The 18,589-nt window shown below is 38.5% G+C and overlaps 1 protein-coding gene across 2 annotated transcripts in view; it reads left to right on the top strand.

Moving 5' to 3' along the window:
- ANGPT1 (angiopoietin 1) overlaps positions 1-18,589 on the top strand; it is a 349,961-nt gene that overhangs the window by 285,406 nt on the left and 45,966 nt on the right. For both annotated transcript variants that reach the window (XM_067537390.1, XM_067537389.1), the window contains 2 exons: positions 11,458-11,585; positions 14,890-14,991. In XM_067537390.1, coding sequence (XP_067393491.1) covers positions 11,458-11,585; positions 14,890-14,991 — 230 coding nt within the window. The remainder of the gene's footprint in view (positions 1-11,457; positions 11,586-14,889; positions 14,992-18,589) is intronic.

Genomic DNA, 18,589 nt, shown 5'->3' with positions numbered 1-18,589 from the left:
CAGTTTGTTAAAATGTTTGGTCTAAAGCTGCCTGTTTCAGAGGACTAATACAATAGGAAAGAAAGTTTGTTCACTAATGTCTGGTTTTGTGGACTCCTAACAAGAGAGAAATGAGGCATTAGCTTCCTCTTGATTGTTGACAAAAAGTTAGGCTTAAGTCTCAAAACAATACACACATATGCTAGGAATTTACCTCCCTAGAAGTGCTTATTGAGTTCATGAAATAAATCATTCAGTGAGTGGGTAAGATATTTAGGTTTCTAAAAATCACAAGTCTCCTGGGCTATGAGTAGTTTTCAGCTCTTACCAAATTATGCAAGACAATGAAGTAGGAGCAAATCTTTATTTTAATAGGATACATTTAAAAAAAGACAATTTATTCATTTATTCAAAACCCCAAACTGTAAATAGTTATTTTTTCCTCTGCCTTCAGTAGTGTGATGTAACTTTAGTGTAAGATGAAGAGGGTGGGAAATGAACTAAAACTTCAAGGAAGTGACCTAAAGGTTACAACAGACACAGGGCTGAATTTTTGGCTGGCATAACTCCACTGACATAAGTAGAGTTACACCAACAGAGCTATTGGCCCATTTCTCTAGAAGACTTCAAAAAAAGAGCATAGATAGCATGAGCCAGTGGTATAGAAAGATCCCATTCAGAACAGTTAGCTGGACTCAGGTGACACAAAATGTTATTTTCAATCCTAATATCAAAGCTACATTTATAAAGGCACATTTGTTATAGTAAATTGATGCCAGTATTTCTGAAATAAAATTATCTGAGAGTTGTTGTAGTTAATATGGTCAGAATAGAAAAGGAAATGGATTGAATGACATAGACAAGAACATTTGTGTTCTTCTGAAAACCCTTTTTAAAAAGAAAAAGTAGGTTTAAATACTTTCTTCTCTGGCTAGCACCATTTCCCTAGTTATTTCTTTCCTCTCATTAAACTGTTGACTCCACTGCCCTGCCCTGCCCAGCCCAACCTGAACACCACTGAGCCAAAGTTTTTTGTTTTGCGGCACAGCTGAAGCTTTGCCAGCTAGACAGGGACCTGTAGCACGGAATGCATCCAGGAACATCATTCTTTTTTGGGAGAAACAAAATAAATCTCTTGCCTGATTCACTGACATCTATAAGACTACTTTGATTGAAGCTGGGAGGAAGATTAGCAGTGCTAGGAAACAAATTGACATAATTTTTTCATAAACGTTTAACTAACAATTGTTATTACTATTAATAAATAACACTTTGCAATTATTAAGAAAACTTGGCACTCTTCACCCATAAATTTCAAAGCACTTTACAAAAGTGGTAAGTTTTATTGCTTTAGCCCATCTCACCCTTTTTTAAAATACAGGTGAGGAAATTAAAGATCAGAAAAGTTAAGTGACTTACCAAAGTCACACAGTGGCTTAGTGCCAGAGTTAGGAACATACTCTGTCTTCTGACTTCAGTTCCTGGGTCCAAGCCATCCTGCATGCCACATTAGCTGTTTTATCTTTAAGCCTGACATTGAGCCCCAAAGTTACAAGCAAATTACTTTTGGATGCATAGTGTGTGTGTGAGGAGCATAAAAGCTGCCCTCTGCTCTACTTTCAGTTCTTTTAAGAGGCACATAATCTTTAGATAATTGGTTATACGTTTTTAAAAAAATAAATGGATGTTAAAGGGCCTTAAGAAACAACATCTGAAGCATTAGCTCTTTAAAAAATTACATTTCCAAAAAAGAAAACATGTCTGGAGTCTGATGTTTAAAAAAAAAAAAAGTACCCTTTGGTTAAAAAAAAGAGAAATAAAAAGATCACCTTCTAAATAAATTGTAATGAGTTTTTCACATAAAATTTCCAAAGTTTATAGTATTCCTAATCTGAAAACTGTGCAAAATGTAGACCTGGATTTCACAATGAGAGCCATTCAGCTAAACTCCTCTGCCTGTGTGGAGCCCTACTGACTTGGATGAGTTCCATGGGGATGTCGAGATCAGCCCACATGGAGTCCATTGCATGATCACAGCCTTAGTCTTAGAGTCTTAGTCAGGATTCTATAGGTATAATTTAGCCTTTCTGTGTGTATGTGTGTGTGTGTTTCCTGGTTTTCTGGTATTGGATGCTATAGTATAGGACTACTGTTTCCTTTTTGATTTATTGTATTGGTATTTGTAAGAGGAGCCTAGACGGTTCTGATCGTTGCTTCTTGCTTTGTATATTTAAAAAAAATAACAATATAAATTAGGATAAATAATAATAGCTACAAATAAAAACACTTTACAGCCTCTCAGGTGTGGGCAAACTTTCTTCCCAAATTATGAACTATAGTCAGATATAACAAAGCAGCGTAGTTAAGTATCATGATCTATCATGAAATAGTAATGAAATAAAGTAGCTAAGATGTACAATATTGAGTATTTCTGTCAGTGACTTACTTGACAAGCCAGGATTTCAGTTGTACCTCTACTAACTTGCATAATGTGACAGCTAGTGGTCAATATTTATTAGTCTTGGAGCAGAAATAGTTTAATAGTTTTATCTTTTCATTTCAGCTAACTGATGATTCTGAAATCAATTACCTGTCCAGTCTCAAAGGAACATATAAGCTGATATCTAATCTCTCTCTCGCTCAGATCTTGTGAAAACAGTATTATTCACTCATGCTGAAGGCATTACTTGGAATATTAACATACATGAAACAACTAACAACACTGACAGCATCACCCATTGCCTTGTTAACGAAACATTCCTTTGTGTAAATAGCATGGTTCGGTCACAAAAATTCACAAAAATTAGGGTGTCTGTGTAGAAAAAAGTGATAATCAATTAAAGGAATATGGACACTGAAGGTATTAAACAAAGCCTGTGGCTTTCTCTCTCTTGTAACCGTTTGTGAAAATATCCTTCAGTTCTCAGTGAATGGCTAGTTACTCACAAATGTGCTGTCTCAGGCAGAAACTTACAGAATTATACTGCAGCTGGATAATTAAGTGTCTTTATCTCTTTGTAAATGGGCCGTAAGGCATTCTATTCAAACTCTTTAATGAGGACCACTTCATGATATTCCTAAGTGATCTCTTTCAAATGCACTGTGAATTGAAGTATTATTGTTTTTAGCAGTTATCAAGGCTAAATGTATTGGAAAACAAACTTGATAACTGTTGATAATTTATTAGGTAGTAAATAATTATGGTCCAAAGAGGGTGAAAGCTGAGTGTGTTAAAATAGTTTTACAAGACCAAGTCAATTGCTGTAAAGAAAGGGGAGTTTTGTTATATATGTTATAGTTGATAAGTAGTTGGGCAGCCTGAGTGTTCTCGTTATGGCTCTGTTTGTTTTTCTCACTCCAGACTGGTAGAAGGACAAATATTTACTGTGATTTTCTCTTCAGCTGCTAAAACTCCTTTATAAATGTTCGTTTAAGGAAAATAATCAGTGAAGCCTTTCTTTCTTTCTTTCTTTCTTTCTTTCCCTTAAATCTATATGAATCTCACATTCTGAGGGGTGAGGCACACCTACTGAAGCCAATAATGGACTAAATCCTTAGCCGGAAGAAATCAGCATAGCTCATTTAACTTTAATGGAACTATGCCAATTTCCACCTGCTGAGAATCAGGCCAGTGTGTTCAGCTCCTATCACAATCAGGCCACAGACTTTTATAGCATATAATATCTAACTCCTCATGTGCTCTGAATTATTACATTTAGGACCAAATCTTGCAGTCCTATTCTTTCAAAACTCTCATTGATTCAGCAGCTGATTGTATCTGACTAAATACTGTAGAATTTGGCCCTAAATTAACACTGTGTTCTATTTTCTCCCAAATGTTAAAATATCCATCTCACTTCAAGGTCAAATCCTGCCATCTTAACTCAAGACCTACTCAGATAAACTTCCATTGACTTTGTCAAGCTGTCTGGAGTGGCTCATGATCAGAAGTGCCAACCTCAGGGCAGACTGTGAGAAACAGGGCACAAGCCCCAAATTGTTTGAATGTTCTACAATTAGATTTTACCAGCAGTATCAAGCGCAAACTCCTCAAGCACTATAACAGCCTTAACATGGAGTCACAGACAGTCCCCTTGGATATGCTGATCTACATAGCCACCTAGGCAAGCTTGCCTATGTGATATTCAGGATACTCTCAATCCCAGCTAGGTTGGGATGGAGGGGAGCCCCTGGGATAGGGTAGGGCTGGGGTGGCTCAGGGAGGGGAGATGGGGAGGGAGGGAGCCCTTTGTTGTAGGTTTGGGCTGAGTCAGGTTAGGGGTATGGAGGGAGTCCCAGGGACAGAACAGGGCTGGGTTGAGGTGGGTGGATGGGGTGGATGGGGATGGAGGAGAGCCCCTGGGATTTTGCAGTGCAGTGCAGTGCAGTGCTGGTGGATGGGAATGGAGGGGAGCCCCAGGATACTGCAGACAGCGCTGAGATGGCGGGTGCATGGGGATAGAGGGGGATCTCTGGGATACTGTAAGGGGTGCTTTTGCTAAAGAAGAGAGCACAGCAGGAGATGAAGCAGCCCTGGCTTACCTGGAGAGAAGAGCATAGGAGAAAAATGGGTGGCCTGGGAGGCCCTATGCTACTGCGGGCAGGGCAGAGCTGGGGAGCAGAGCAGGGGATAGAGCAGGGGAGCCCCTGTAAGCTGTTTCCTCTGGTGTCCACGTCCCCATGGCTGCCTCTCCCCCCATCCAACCCCCAGCTCCCTCTGCACAGCCCCCAAGTTGAGCGGTACTCCGGATATCCTACGGGAGCATTATCCCCTGGCACACGCCCACACCTTGGTGCATCCATAGGTTGAGAATCTGACCCTGACCCTGTCTCTAGACCCTCTAGCTACTGTTGCAGGTAGAGGTGGATCTACAGACAACCCACTTCTCAGATTTTGGAAGCAATAAAGCAGGGCAGACAGATTTCTAACCCACAGACTTCTTCAGCCCACATTGTTTTTGTGTATGTATGGCAGCCAGAATATGGCCCTTGTATATTTCCTGAGCATGTAGTGAATAAGATTTTCTCCTTTTGGTTTGCCACTCTCCGGAAGATCATTTAGGAATCTTCTTCTGATATAGATTAATTTTTGGTTATTAAAAGGTGATTAAGTGAAAGGATGTAGGATATTATAAAGAGTTATGAAAACATAAAGATTCATTGCAGAAATCTCTACATTTATGTTAATTTAAATCATCATTGTACAAAAAAACACTACAGCTTCCTTTCACTTGCTGGTTTGACATAGAATAAATGGTGGATTTTCTGTAACTTGAAGTCTTTAATTCAAATTTGAAGGTGTCCGTAACTCAACTAGGGATTATGGGCCTATTTCAGAAGTGGATGGGTGGGGTTCTGTAGCCACTGATATGAGTCTGTGAAAACTAATCATTCCCACTGAATTTTACAGTGCACTCCTTTTATAAGGACATCCGTCCCAGGTGATTTGATTCTTATAAGCGGTTGATTCTTACTAGCAGAATTGCAAAGAATGAATGAAGTCAACCATTATATTTTAAACAACTGGCTTTTTTTATGCAATTGAGAAACGTCTCATTTACCATACTAAATTCTTTAGACTTTAAACATATCCAACATGGAACAAAACCATACCAATATTCTAACTGAGTGATTATTATTATTATTTTATTATTGTCCAATCATTTAGCTGGTGCTTTTATTCAAGGCAATTATTAATACTGTGCAGCATGTTACAATTTTATACAACATATAAGTTAGCGGAACTATATCCCTTTTAAGGTAAAGATCCAAAGATACAAATATTTAAAATCTCTCAAATAAACTGCAACTAACATAACATATGAAAGTGAATTACACTGACTTTTATAGCATAAATTTAAATGTAAAACAACAAAATGGACTTTTTAACAGTATTTATTCTCATTAATATTTATTTCGGAGTAGCACCATCTGTCACCAGAGTGGCATGTCTGACATTCTGAATGCACAGTATAGTGGCACAGTCACTGTTTGATTACAAACTTCTCCAGTATTCCCTTGATCATTGCACAATCCACAACATTGCTAACCACCTTTTCAAGGCTAAGTAGAAAATTAAAATCATTGAAGCCCCTGTACAATAGGCCATTTATCAAAGTTTTCATCATATTCTTCATTTGGGGCAAGGATGGGACAATTACCTCATCATAATCAGAGGCCACTTCTGCATCGTTTTCGGGTTTCACTTCGAATTGGTCTCTGATCTCAGTCACAATATCCTCACCAGAGACAGGTTGCATAAGAAAAGCATTGTCACTGATGTCTGTCCACTCTTCAAATTTGTGTACATTGAGTTCTTTTGGTGGTTTAGCAACAATTGGTTCCTCCCTGGGTGCTATGACCAGACCTCCTTTTTTCCAGTAATTCTGGATTGTTGAAGCATCAACATCAGATCAGGCATTTGCAAGCATTAGAATAGCATTTAAAAGACTCATCTTCTGGGCCATGTCCACAGCAGTAGCTCTGTTGTTCTCTTCATCAATGGAGTGCAAAACTGTGCAAGGCCCTTGCTTGTGAAAGTACACTTTGGCAGCTCTGACAATTCTGATCACATGGCTGAAAGATAGAAGTTGTGTTCTTTGGGAGGAATCCAAGTTGGATATTCCTCATTGCTACACCTTCCATCGGGTGGTCTGTGCATTTGTCCACAAGTAGCAAAATCTTTCTCCTTTCCTAGTCCTTCAGTCACTCACTTCAAAAATACCCCATCATCCAGACAGATGCAGTGGGAGTGTACCAGACTGGAAGATGTCTCACATTTTTAAAACACCATGGGCTTTGACTTTTCCTAATGATGAAACAGTACTTTTTCTTACCAGTCATGGAACATATGAACAGAGCAGTAATTCTTTCTCTAGATTTTTTTCCTCCTTTTTTATTGTCTGATTTAAAGGTGAGAGTGCCATCAGGTAAGGCTCAGAAGTAAATTCCAATTTCATCTGCATTCCAAATGTCTTCTTCAGTGAAGTCATGTCTCATTTCAGCCCACTTGTTTTCTAACCATTCTTCATTTGACCTAATGTGTGCATCTTTGGTTTCTCCGTGCATTTTCTTAAAAACTATTCCCTCTTGTTTTTTCAAGGGCTCAAACCATGCAGTGCTGGCCTTGAGGTTGGTAACAAGAAGGGCCACCACCAGTTCTTCTGCTTTCTGCATCACCAATGGTCTTAAGGGGCATTTCTCTCTCTGGCATTTCTGATCCACTTTAAAAGTGCCACCTTGAACATAGGTGTCTTGCCTGACCACATTCTTTTTATGTCTCCTTCATTTTGTATGATGCTCTCTCTGTCTTTGAGAATCTGAGACAATATGGGTTGTGGAATGCCCAATTTCTGAGCTGCATCTCTTCAGCTGGTCTTGGGAAGACTGTTGTAGGACTCCAGAGGTTGCATTTTTCATCTGCAGAAAACATCTTTCTTTTTCGTACCATGTCGACTCACATATAAACAGCACAACTTGTTTTTTCTACAGGGATTATACAGTACTTATATTCACTACGTGCCTAATAACACAGGATGTAATCAAATTTAAATTTAAAACAGCTTTATTGGCTTATTGCATGTCATTGCACTTGCTTGAGAATCATATTACATGTAGTCAGTTTTCCCCAAAATTATTCTTATAAAGGGATTGCTTGAGTCTTACAAGCTGAGTATTTTAACATGGTTAGTATAGGAATGATTTTGTCCTAGCAGTTTTGATCACTATATACGGTTGACTCTTATATCTGTAATTCTTATAAATGGAGTGGGGGTTTTTTTGTTTTGTTTTTTTTTAATTATTTACACACTTACAATATGCCAGTCAATGTTGTAATCAGGAACTTCAACTGATGCATAAGGAGTTTATGGATTGTGTAATGGTTAGCAGAAAATACCCAGTCAGGCACTGTGAAATGTGAAAAAAGTTTAGAAACATCATGGGTTTCAAACATGAACAAATTGGTAAGGATTCCCTGTTACTTTACTGTAAAAGCACATCAGCAATAAAGTTCATGTGAATTAATTTTCTGATAACAGGGGGCTTGTTCTTTATAGTTCCTTGGAATATAAGGGGAAAATAACCTGGTGTCAGTGAAGCAAGGTTAACATCAGAATGCATAATTAATTCTCCATCATTGATGGCTTTATAATCTAGATGTTTATATTAGGCATTAATAAGAGAATCCTTTATACTTTTAAGGCAGTACCTTAGGCTAGGGATGGTGTAGACTCTCAGTGCCCCAATGGGAGCTCCAGGAGCCACTGTGATCCCCAGAGTGCAGAGGGAATAGAACAACTGTGTCAGCGTTTGAGAGGGTGCAGCATCTGCTGCTCTTGTGTTTGGGTAGTTCTGCCGACTGGGGAAGATGTGGGAGAGGTGGAAGACATAGCTAAGGCACTTCCACTTCGCTGTTAGCATCCCAGAGGCTAGCACTGACAGTGGTACCAGCCCTTTCAATCTCTTCCACTCCCTGAGTACAGGGAATAATGTTGTGCCCAGCCATTGCATCTCAGCAACCAGCTACTGTGCCTGCATGACCATGTGCCAAGCAATTCTTTCAGAAATGAAACTCTGAGTGGCTCCAATATGAGATTAAAATCCAACCTAAGGAATCACAAAGATTTAGAGCTCTCTTTTCTAAGAAGAGCTATTGCCTATTGTTTCTTTGTTGTTTATACACCTCATGCAGATGAACCATATGTGCATTTTACTAAATATGCAATCTGAATATTCCTCTGATGTTCTTTTGTGATTGAAATGTCAAGTGCTTTATTGAATGGACTGATTTCATTTCATTTCATTATTTTTTCTGCTATTTATTATAATTTTCTGCCATTTCTGTGTATTTTTATTATCGGTTAAGAGATTTCAAGGTGCTACTTCTGTTTAAGTTTTACTGCCCACTCTTTTTTTTTTTAACAAACCTAAACCCCATAGATGCATACAGTATATGAATAAATCTGGATTGCTTATGTTATGATATGATGCTATATGTGATATCATATTGGCCATGTAACTATATATCATCTCCTGCTGTCTTGTTCAAAAATTATATTTATACATCTGTCCAGCTAAAAATAGCTTAAAAGGCCACTGATGCCTCATGAAAAAAATTGCATAATATTCAGTTACGAAATAACTGAACTAGTTGCCGGTCTCAGTTACACTGGCGTAAATTTAGAGTATTTCCAGTAACTTCAAAATGTTTTGCAGATTTTGTGTGGGAAGAGAGGCAGGTAGAACGATCTCAGTATGTGCATTATATAGATATATGCATTGAAAGGAAGCCACTTTTAGGTTGGAAGCAGTAGTGATTCAGATTCAGCAAGGAAGGCTAACTTCTCTCATTTGAAAAACTCAGGGTAGGCAAGATGGACCTGATCTAAAGCTCACTGAAGTTAATGGGAGTCTTTCCTTTGACTTCAATGGACTTTGGCTCAGATCCCAAGTAATTACTCAAGTTGGAATTTGGCCATTGAAGCTAACACTCCTCTACTTACAAAAAATACCACTGAATCTTTAATGAATACAAATTGCCGGGGCATGTCACATCTGGAAAATGGCACCTGCAAGAGTGCATTGTTCCTTAATACCATGCTGAGGCCCTAATTCAGCACTGACTCAAAGGAAAGTGCGTCACCTACTGAGTCACTAGCACCACTTTTCTTTTCCTAATAGGGCCGGGCCTCCAAGAAATTTTGTTTCCAACTAGAGTTCACATGTATATGTGAGCCAGGAGTTGCTTTTTTGGAAGAAGAGAGTAAACATATGATGCATAAATTAACTGAAAGGAAAAATAAATCTACCTTTTTGTTGTAAATTCAGATTTTAAAAGAAAAAAACCACAGCAAATTGAATCTGTTTTATTCAAGATGAAATGCAAGTATTTTGTTATGAGGATAGTTCTGTGAAATGCAGTATTGAGACTCTGCATGGGGATGAGAGATGGTCTTATGATTAAAGCAATTGATTGGGCATCAGAAATATTGGGTTCTATTTCTGCCTCTCCCATGGACTTCCTGTTTGACCTTGGGCAAGTCATTTAACCTCTCTATCAGTCAGTTTTTTCATCTGTCAAATAGGATTGAAAATTGTTATAGCCTACCTCATAGGAATTGTGGTGTGAGAATTATTGCCCATAAGGTTCTTCAAAATGCTCAAATGGCAGGTGGCATATATAGGTGTGAAGTGTTTGGTGTCATTATATATTTAACATATAGCCTGGAACCTGCAAGTCCTTGTGTGCTGTGCTCTCTCTAGTGGATACTGTATACTTCGTAGACAGTGTCATCGTCATTGCGAGGGAGTAAGTCACTAGCCCTTTTTGCACCCACTCTTTACTCTCACATGTCCAAAGTGAAAAAGAGATGAAATGTAGACAGATAATGGGCATGTCTAAAAAGAACTTCATTTCAACTTATATATGGATTTGTGTAGTCCTCATCGCTGCAGGGCTTAATACCGCAAGGTGCTGAGCTCTCTGATCTAGATCCTGCAAAGCACTTAAGCACATGCTTAACTTTACGCGTATGAATAGTCTCATAGATTTCAAAGGTACTACTTAAGTGCTTAACACGTGCGTTCCTGGTTTGGGTCCATAGTTCAGGATCGAGCCTCTGTTGTTTGTAGAGCTACAGGTTCCCCTCTTAGGTCTGACTCCTTCTGTTAGGCAGGAGTTACTTCCTGGCCAATTTAACAGTGTTCTCATTACTACAGGATTGGGATTTTCGGCATGCCCTGTCCTCCCCATTGCTTAATCTCAAAATAATGCACAATACTTCATACCTTGTCCTATGCAGAATCAAGTGCTATGCTGTAGCTGGAATATTAATTCTTTTATTTTTTTGTTGAAATGTCACAAAATGAAATAAACCCAGATATTAAATTCTGCCATTAAAACTATTTATTAAGGTAGCATCAATTATTTATTAGTTACATGTAATAGCAATTTGTAGGTGGGAAATTTTTAGTTTTTACACTGTTGTTTGCAGTCATCTATGATATTTAAGAAGCAGTATGGTCTGAGGACTGGGCAGAGGTTGGAAAGTCAAGAGGTTATGAGTTCTGCTCCTGGCTATGCCAGTGATGTCTGATGCCAGGGTCTTGAGACAGTCTCTTTGCCTCCAATTCTCAAAGGTATTGAGGCACCTAACTCCCATTGAGTTCTGCCTAAAAACATTTGAGGATCTGGGCTTTTGCCTCAGTACCCCATCATTAGAATAGGTATAATAGTAATTTGTTACCGCCCTCAAAGGAATGTGTTAATTATTAAGTAGTTGAGGTTTGGAAACTGCATTGGATATATAAAACTAATATTTAGGTGTAATGTCTAATTTTATGTATGTATAACAGGCGTAATATTTATATGTTACCCTGGTATCATGTGGAAAAGCTAACATGAAATAAAGCTGCTTTGATGGAGTAATTCCTAAGGTTGTTATTGTAACCTGCAGTATTATATTTTCTGTTTTGCAGTTTTACTAAAGAATACAAAAAGAGAGGAGGACAAGCCATTCAGAGACTGCGCAGATGCGTACCAAGCTGGTTTTAACAAAAGTGGGGTCTACACTATTTATATTAATAATGTATCAGAGCCTAAAAAGGTAAATATATATATATATATATATATATATATGTATTTGTGTTTGTTTTTGCTTGTTGCTGTAGATGTTGCTCTTGGCTTGAAAGATCATTCTGAATTGTTATGGAATCTTTACATTGGCAAAGTGCTGTATCGATATAAATCACTTGGTCCCCCTTCACCTGTAGAAAAATACTGGAAGTTGAGGTAAATGTGGTATCTTGCCTGGAGTGAGTCTCAACTCATTCTTCCTCTCCACTGGCTGAGGATTGTCCCTAAATCTGAGCATAAACCCCCAAAACATATTTGCCTTCCACTCCTCAGCAAATGCCTGAACTCTACAGTTAAGTCAGACACCTGGCAGGCACTTCTGTCAGATGTTTCTGGAGGTCAAGGAGAGAATCAGGGAGGCCAGTGGGTATTACTGGGGAGGTGAGCGGGTGGCAAAGGAAAATGAATGTTGAAATGAAGTATTTTCCAGGGGAAGAGGGTAGGGGTTTCTGAGTTTCTTGTAGGGAGCAGAGAAGAGCATTTGTTGGGTTGGAGAGAGAAGACTGAGGAGCTAAGGCTTAAAATGGTGTCTGAGATTTTAAAATATACCTTTTTCTCTCCCATCTAAAATAAATGAAAGCTTTATTAGGTTACTACTTTTGGTGTGTTTAATTTGAGCCTAGAACATGGGATAAGTAAGATGGGGAAAGTCACATTGGGGAAGTCATGTTTTATTTTCCTGTTATCCCTGATTGGAAGAGCTATGTAATTCAATCAGGCAAGTCAGCCCAGCTCATCAGAAATTATTCCATTTGGTTTCTCAGGAAGAGGCTGCATTTTAGTTTTCTTTCTGTTTCAGCAAGAAAAACATACATATATATTACTGTTGGCTTCTGTCTGTCTATCTCTGGCAGCAAGGAACTGATCCAGTGTCCACTAAAGACAATGGAAAAACTCCTATTGTCTTAATGGATGTTGGATCAGGCACTAAGTGGCCTACTACATTTTACAGTTTTCTAGTGGTTTTCTTTGCTTAGTTTCATCCCAACATTACTGTCAATTTCTCTGCCTCTTTGGTGTTTACATCCATCAGATATTTGCAGGTGATTATCAGTCCTGTTCACATCTCCCTCCCCCCTATTATTCTATAGAAAAATAATTATTCTCATCATAAGAGATCTATTTATAGATGCATAAAAATACAGTTATTAAATATCACCTCTTTTTTTGTTCAGAATTAAATCTAAAGTATTTTAAAGGATGTTTAATGGCTGAGTGCCTTGACCTTATCTGGGACTGGAGCCAGTTCAGGATATTTGTTGGCTAGAACTATGCAAAGCTAATGTTTACAATCAACTTAATGCTCCTGTTAGTGTGGCAGATGTTCACGTTCACCACCAGGGAAAGTGGCCGATCACACAATGGTGGCTAATACACAAGTAGGTGCTGTAAATCTCTCTTTCAGTATACAATACTTCTTTTTAATTTGCTACATCACTCCAAGAACATGAATACTTGATTTTATAAGGCTTTTTATTACAGGAAAATCTTACATTATATGTCTTTTTCCATCTTAAAATATGAATATCTTATTAAAATATATCAACAAAAGATACAGGCTTAATGCATTAGAAAAATGAACATTGGATTCCTGAGATCTAGACTTGGATTTTAAATAAAGTACACCTATCAGTTAGAAATTCTCACTGAAAATCAGACTAAAGGTATGTTTACACTGCTGGGGCTGCACGGATTGATGCAGCAGGATCCCGGAAGTGCTCTCCAGCTGATGTAATAAATCCACCTCCCCCACCCAAAAGAGTAAAGCTGCATTGACCGGAGGGCATCCCCCATTGATGCAGCATAGTGGAGACGCCGCGGTAAGGAAGAGTAAGTAAGTCGATGGGCGATACGGAAGCTAGAGTACGTAGCTTATGTATTTTCCATCGACCGCAGACGGCAGTGTAAACCAGGCCTAGGACAAAGAAAACTAAATCCTGTAGATAAATGATTTCACTTGCATCATCTTTCCTGAAGGAAGATTTGAGCCAAAATGTTTGTCTAGCAAATTGTGTTTCTTTAGTTGATATTCTGAATCAGATTGGTGTATCTTCAGTGTTCAGCATTCTCCTTCCCTCCTGCACAAAAGGGACCTTTCTTGGGTGTGCCTGGAGCAAATTCAAACAATGGAGCAATCATAAAGCATCAATATGAACAATACATCTTAGAGTGAAAAGCACGGAACTGATTTGTATGAGGATGAACTGATTCTTTGGTTCACTGATGTATACTTATTTTTACTGAAAGGAACCAGAAAATGACCATTGATAGCACAATGAAAAGCATTAAATTACTGGCCAACACTTTCCATGCTGATATATGTGATCACCAAATGCTAGGCTGATTGATCAGAACTCTTCGATCCTCAGTATAAATACTCAGCTTATTCCACAGGCATAGGTAGCTTTATTAAATAGCATAGTCAGATGAAATCTGGAACAGTCACAGTGCCAATACATAAAATGTGTGTATCTGAGAATGAAAATCATGGGGAAATTGTTTCAAGTAATAGTGTTAAAATGATGGAGCATCAAAATAGAAATAATAATTATTTTAACCTTTCATTACAGTGTCCTAACAAAAATGAAAGGATGCACAACAGTTTTATGTATTATTTGTGAAAGTTGTGTCATTTATAAGCACTAGTATTTACACATAAGACATAAAATATCCATTATGATTATTATGTGCTTTATCTGGTGATATTTAAGGGTATGCTTTGTAAGAGATAATATTCTAAAGTCAATTTGTCAGCAAAACTCTAATGGCCACATTGCTATCTATATGTAAATATGGAACTCAATGAGAGTTTTATTGTGAAATCATAGTTAGATGCTGTCCTGCAATTTCAGTACTGGTCATACATTCTCCAGGGATGGTCCCCACATGGTCCCATCTTTAGTCACTCTGCTTTATCTATACCTTTTATATGTTGCTTGTCTTCTTAAATTGTAAACTCTTTGGGGCAGGGATTATATCACCATCTGTTTTGGGACACTGCCCAGTATATTGTGGGTACAACCAGAATTTAAATAAGAAATAAAACCATCTATATATAATGTATCACCTTTTCTACATTTTGGCTTAACCGGATCCCATTTTCCTGTAAGTACTTATGGTCATTCCTTTCTATCCTGTGTAACACTGTGCTACAAGCACAAGGTAATATTTTATGAACTGAAAAACTACTAAAGTTTCAAGACTATTAAGGAAAGTTGTCTATTTTTAGTGGACATAATTTTGAAGCTAGTATCATTATTTTCATTATTACCTAGGTCTTTTGTAATATGGAGATCACAGGAGGAGGATGGACTGTTATACAGCACCGAGAAGATGGGAGTCTGGATTTTCAAAAAAGCTGGAAAGAATACAAAATGGTAAGGGTGAAGAATTTACAGTAAAGTTAGAAAGGTTATCTCTGGAACCATTTAAGCTCTACGTGCCCTAACACTCAAAATTACAGTATAACTCCAACAGCATTAAGTAATCAGTCATATTGTCTGGGTAAATGTTACCTCAGGAAGGGATACAAAGATAAAATTTCTAAACACATTAAATGACTGTTTCTTGGAGCTACGTGTCCTGGAAGCCACAAGGGAAGAGGCAATTCTTCATTTAGTCCTAAGTGTAGCACAGGATCTGTCCTAGAGGTGAATATAGCTGAACCACTTGGTAATAGCAACCATACTGTAATTAAATTTAACATCCTTATAAGGGGAAAATGCCAAAGAAACCCACTACAGTAACATTTAACTTCAAAAAGAGGAACAACACAAAAATGAGAAAGCTCAATAATGGAAATTAAAAGGAAAAGTGAACAAGGCTGAAATGCCTGCAAACTGGCTAAAGACTATTTAAAAACACCATAATAGAGGCTCAAACTAAATGTATACCCCAAATAAAATAAACCAGTATGAGAATAAAATGCCATCCTGGCTGAACAGCTGAGTAAAAGAGGTCGTTAGAGTCAAAAAGTCATCCTTTAAAAATTGGAAGTCAAATTCTAGTGAGGAAAATAGAAAGGAGCATAAACTCCAGCAAGTCAAATGTAAAAGCAGGCCAAGAAAGAAAAGAGCAACTGGCTAAGATACAAAAAAACCAAGAGCAAAAAATTATTTAAGTACATGAGAAGCAGGATGTACTTAAAACATAGTCAGTGGGGCCACTGGAAGATCAAGGTGCTAATGGAGCACTCAAGGAAGACTAGGCCATTGTGGAGAAACTAAATGCATTCTTTGCATCAGTCTTCACTGCAAAAGATGTGGGGGAGTTTCCCAAAAGTGAGCCATTCTCTTTATGTGACAAATCGAAGGAACCGTTCCAGATTCAGGTGTCAGTAGAAGAGGTTTTGTAACAAATTAACAAATTAAACAATAATAAGACACCAGGACAAGATGGTATTCACCCAAGAGTTCTGAAGGAACTCCTATATGAAACTGAGATCTACTATCTGTGGTATGTAACCTATTGTTTAAATCAGCCTCTATACCAGATGACTGGAGGGTAGCTAATGTAATGCCAAAAAAGTTCCAGAGGTGACCCTGGCAATTATGGGATGGTAAATCTAACTTCAGTACCAGGCAAATTGGTGGAACTATAGTAAAGGACAGAATTCGCAAACACATAGATTAACACAATTTGTTGGGGAAGACTCAACACAGGATTTATAAAGGGAAATCATGCCTCACAAATCTATTAGAATTTTTTGAGAATGTCAGCAAGCATGTGGACCTAGGTAACCTAGTCAATTTAGTGTATTTGGACTTTCAGAAAGCATTGGACAAGGTCCCTCACCAGAGACTCTTTAGCAAAGAAAGCAGTAATGGGATAAGAGGGAAGGTCCTCCCATGGATCAGTAACTAGTTAAAAGATGGGAACAAAGGGTAGGAATAATTGGTCAGTTTTCACAATGGAGACAGGTGTCCCCCCAGGATCTGTACTGGAACCTGTGCTGTTCAACATGTTCATAAATGATCTGGAAAAGGAGTGAACAGTGAGGTGACAACATTTGCAGGCAATATAAAATTATTCAAGATAGTTAAGTCCAAAGCTGACTGAGAAGTATTACAAAGGAACCTTGCAAAACTGGGTGACTGGGCAACAAAATGCCAGATGAAACTGAATGTCGATAAGTGCAAGGTAATGCACATTGGAAAACATAATCCCAGTTATATATACAAAGTGAAGAAGTTAAAATTAGCTGATACCACTCAAAAAAGCTGTCTTGGAGTCGTGGCTAGTTCTCTGAAAACATCCACTCAGTGTGTAAGAGCAGTCAAAAAATCTAACAGAATGTTAGGAAAGGGATAAATAAAACAGGGGGGAAATAGCATAATACCATGTAAATCCATGGTTCTTCTTTGTGTGACTGCATATGTCCATTCCACTGAAAGTGTATGTGTACTCCAATTCACAGTCATCAGAGAGATTTTCCCTTAGCAGTAGCCAACAGGGTGGAACAAGCACCCTCTGGTGCCTGGTGCACAGAATGCAGGCATAAAGGGCAGAGCCACCCCCAACTCCTCTCAGTTCCTTCCTGCTGCCCATCATAGCTGGTGGAGCTCCCTTTCCTTGTTTCTGCAAGTCTTTAGTCAAACCTATAAAAAGTACCCATTGTACAGTTAGTGTAGTTTTGGTAGTTAGTTAGCTAGATGGACAGTCTAAAAAATATTTGCTGTTGTTGTTTGTGTGGTCAGGCAGCCAGTCCGGGTACCAGCCCCAGTACCAGAGATATGCTGCACTCTCTGGGTTACTTTTGTGGTAAGGCAATGCCTGATAGTGACCCTCACCCCTGCTGCCCTAAATGCTTGAAAGAAGCTCATGTGAGCATGCAATTTTGGTCATACTATCTTTAAAAAGATATATTAGAACTGGAAAAGATACAGAGAAGGGCAACAAAAAATGATTAGGGGTATGAATCATCTTCCATACAAGGGGAGATTAAAAAGACTGAAACTGTTCAGCTTAAAAAAGAGACAACGAAAGAGGGTATGACAAAGGTCTATAAAATTACAAATGATGTGGAGAAACTGAAGAGGGAAGTATTATTTACCCCTTCAAATAACACAAGAACTGGTGGTCATCCAGTGAAATTAATAGGTTGCAGGTTTAAAACAAACAAAAGAACAGACTTTTTCACACAATGCATTGTTAGCCTGTGGAACTCATCATGGGATGTTGTAAAGAACAAAAGTATAACTGGGTTCAAAAAAGAATTCTATACATTCATGGAGGATAGGTCCATCAATGGCTATTAGCCAAGATGGCCAGGGACACAAACAACCCCATGGTTTGGGTGTCCCTTAAGTTCCAACTCCTAGAAGCTGGGACTGGACAACAGGGGATGGATCACTCAAAATGCCCAGTTGCGTTCATTCCTTCTGAAGCATCTGGCACTGGCCACTATCAGAAGGCAAGACACTAGGCTAGATGGACCATTGGTCTGACCTAGTGTAGCTGTTATTATAGGAACTCAGCTGGCCTGCCATCTATGAAAAGCTTCTTTCCACTCCTTTTCAGGTTCTGAGAGTACACCCCCAACCCTATCCAACAAATGTATTTTTAGCATGTCTGGAAGGTCACCAAATTCTGCCTATTTCAGACCAAGATGGGGTGAGCAAATTCCAGAGTCCTGAAGCCATCATAGAGAACTTGCATCAACAGCCACCTCTCTTTTATAATGAGAGGGATCTAGCTTGAGTTACCATATTGGCCACAAATATGCCAGTTTGGCGGGAAGAGAGGCGATAAGCTAGTCAGAGGCTATGTAGGGCTTTACAGATCATAACCAACACCTTAAACTACATCTGGAAACCAATGGGCAGCCAGTGTAGATCTCAGAGCACTGGTGTCTTAGGCCATATGGGAGTCCAGAAAGCTTTGTCTAAACTGCTATTATGGAATCAGAGATTGATGCTGTTGATGTCAATGGGAGTTGCACTCAGCACTTGTCAGGCTCAGACACTTAATTCTGTT

Source organism: Emydura macquarii, unplaced genomic scaffold (genome assembly GCF_026122565.2).
Source record: "Emydura macquarii macquarii isolate MOO-44397 ecotype Brisbane River unplaced genomic scaffold, CSIRO-AGI_Emac_v2 contig_383, whole genome shotgun sequence".
Classification (NCBI taxonomy): domain Eukaryota; kingdom Metazoa; phylum Chordata; order Testudines; family Chelidae; genus Emydura; species Emydura macquarii.
Note: the sequence above shows the minus strand (reverse complement) of the source record. Positions and strands in the feature narration are given on the sequence as shown.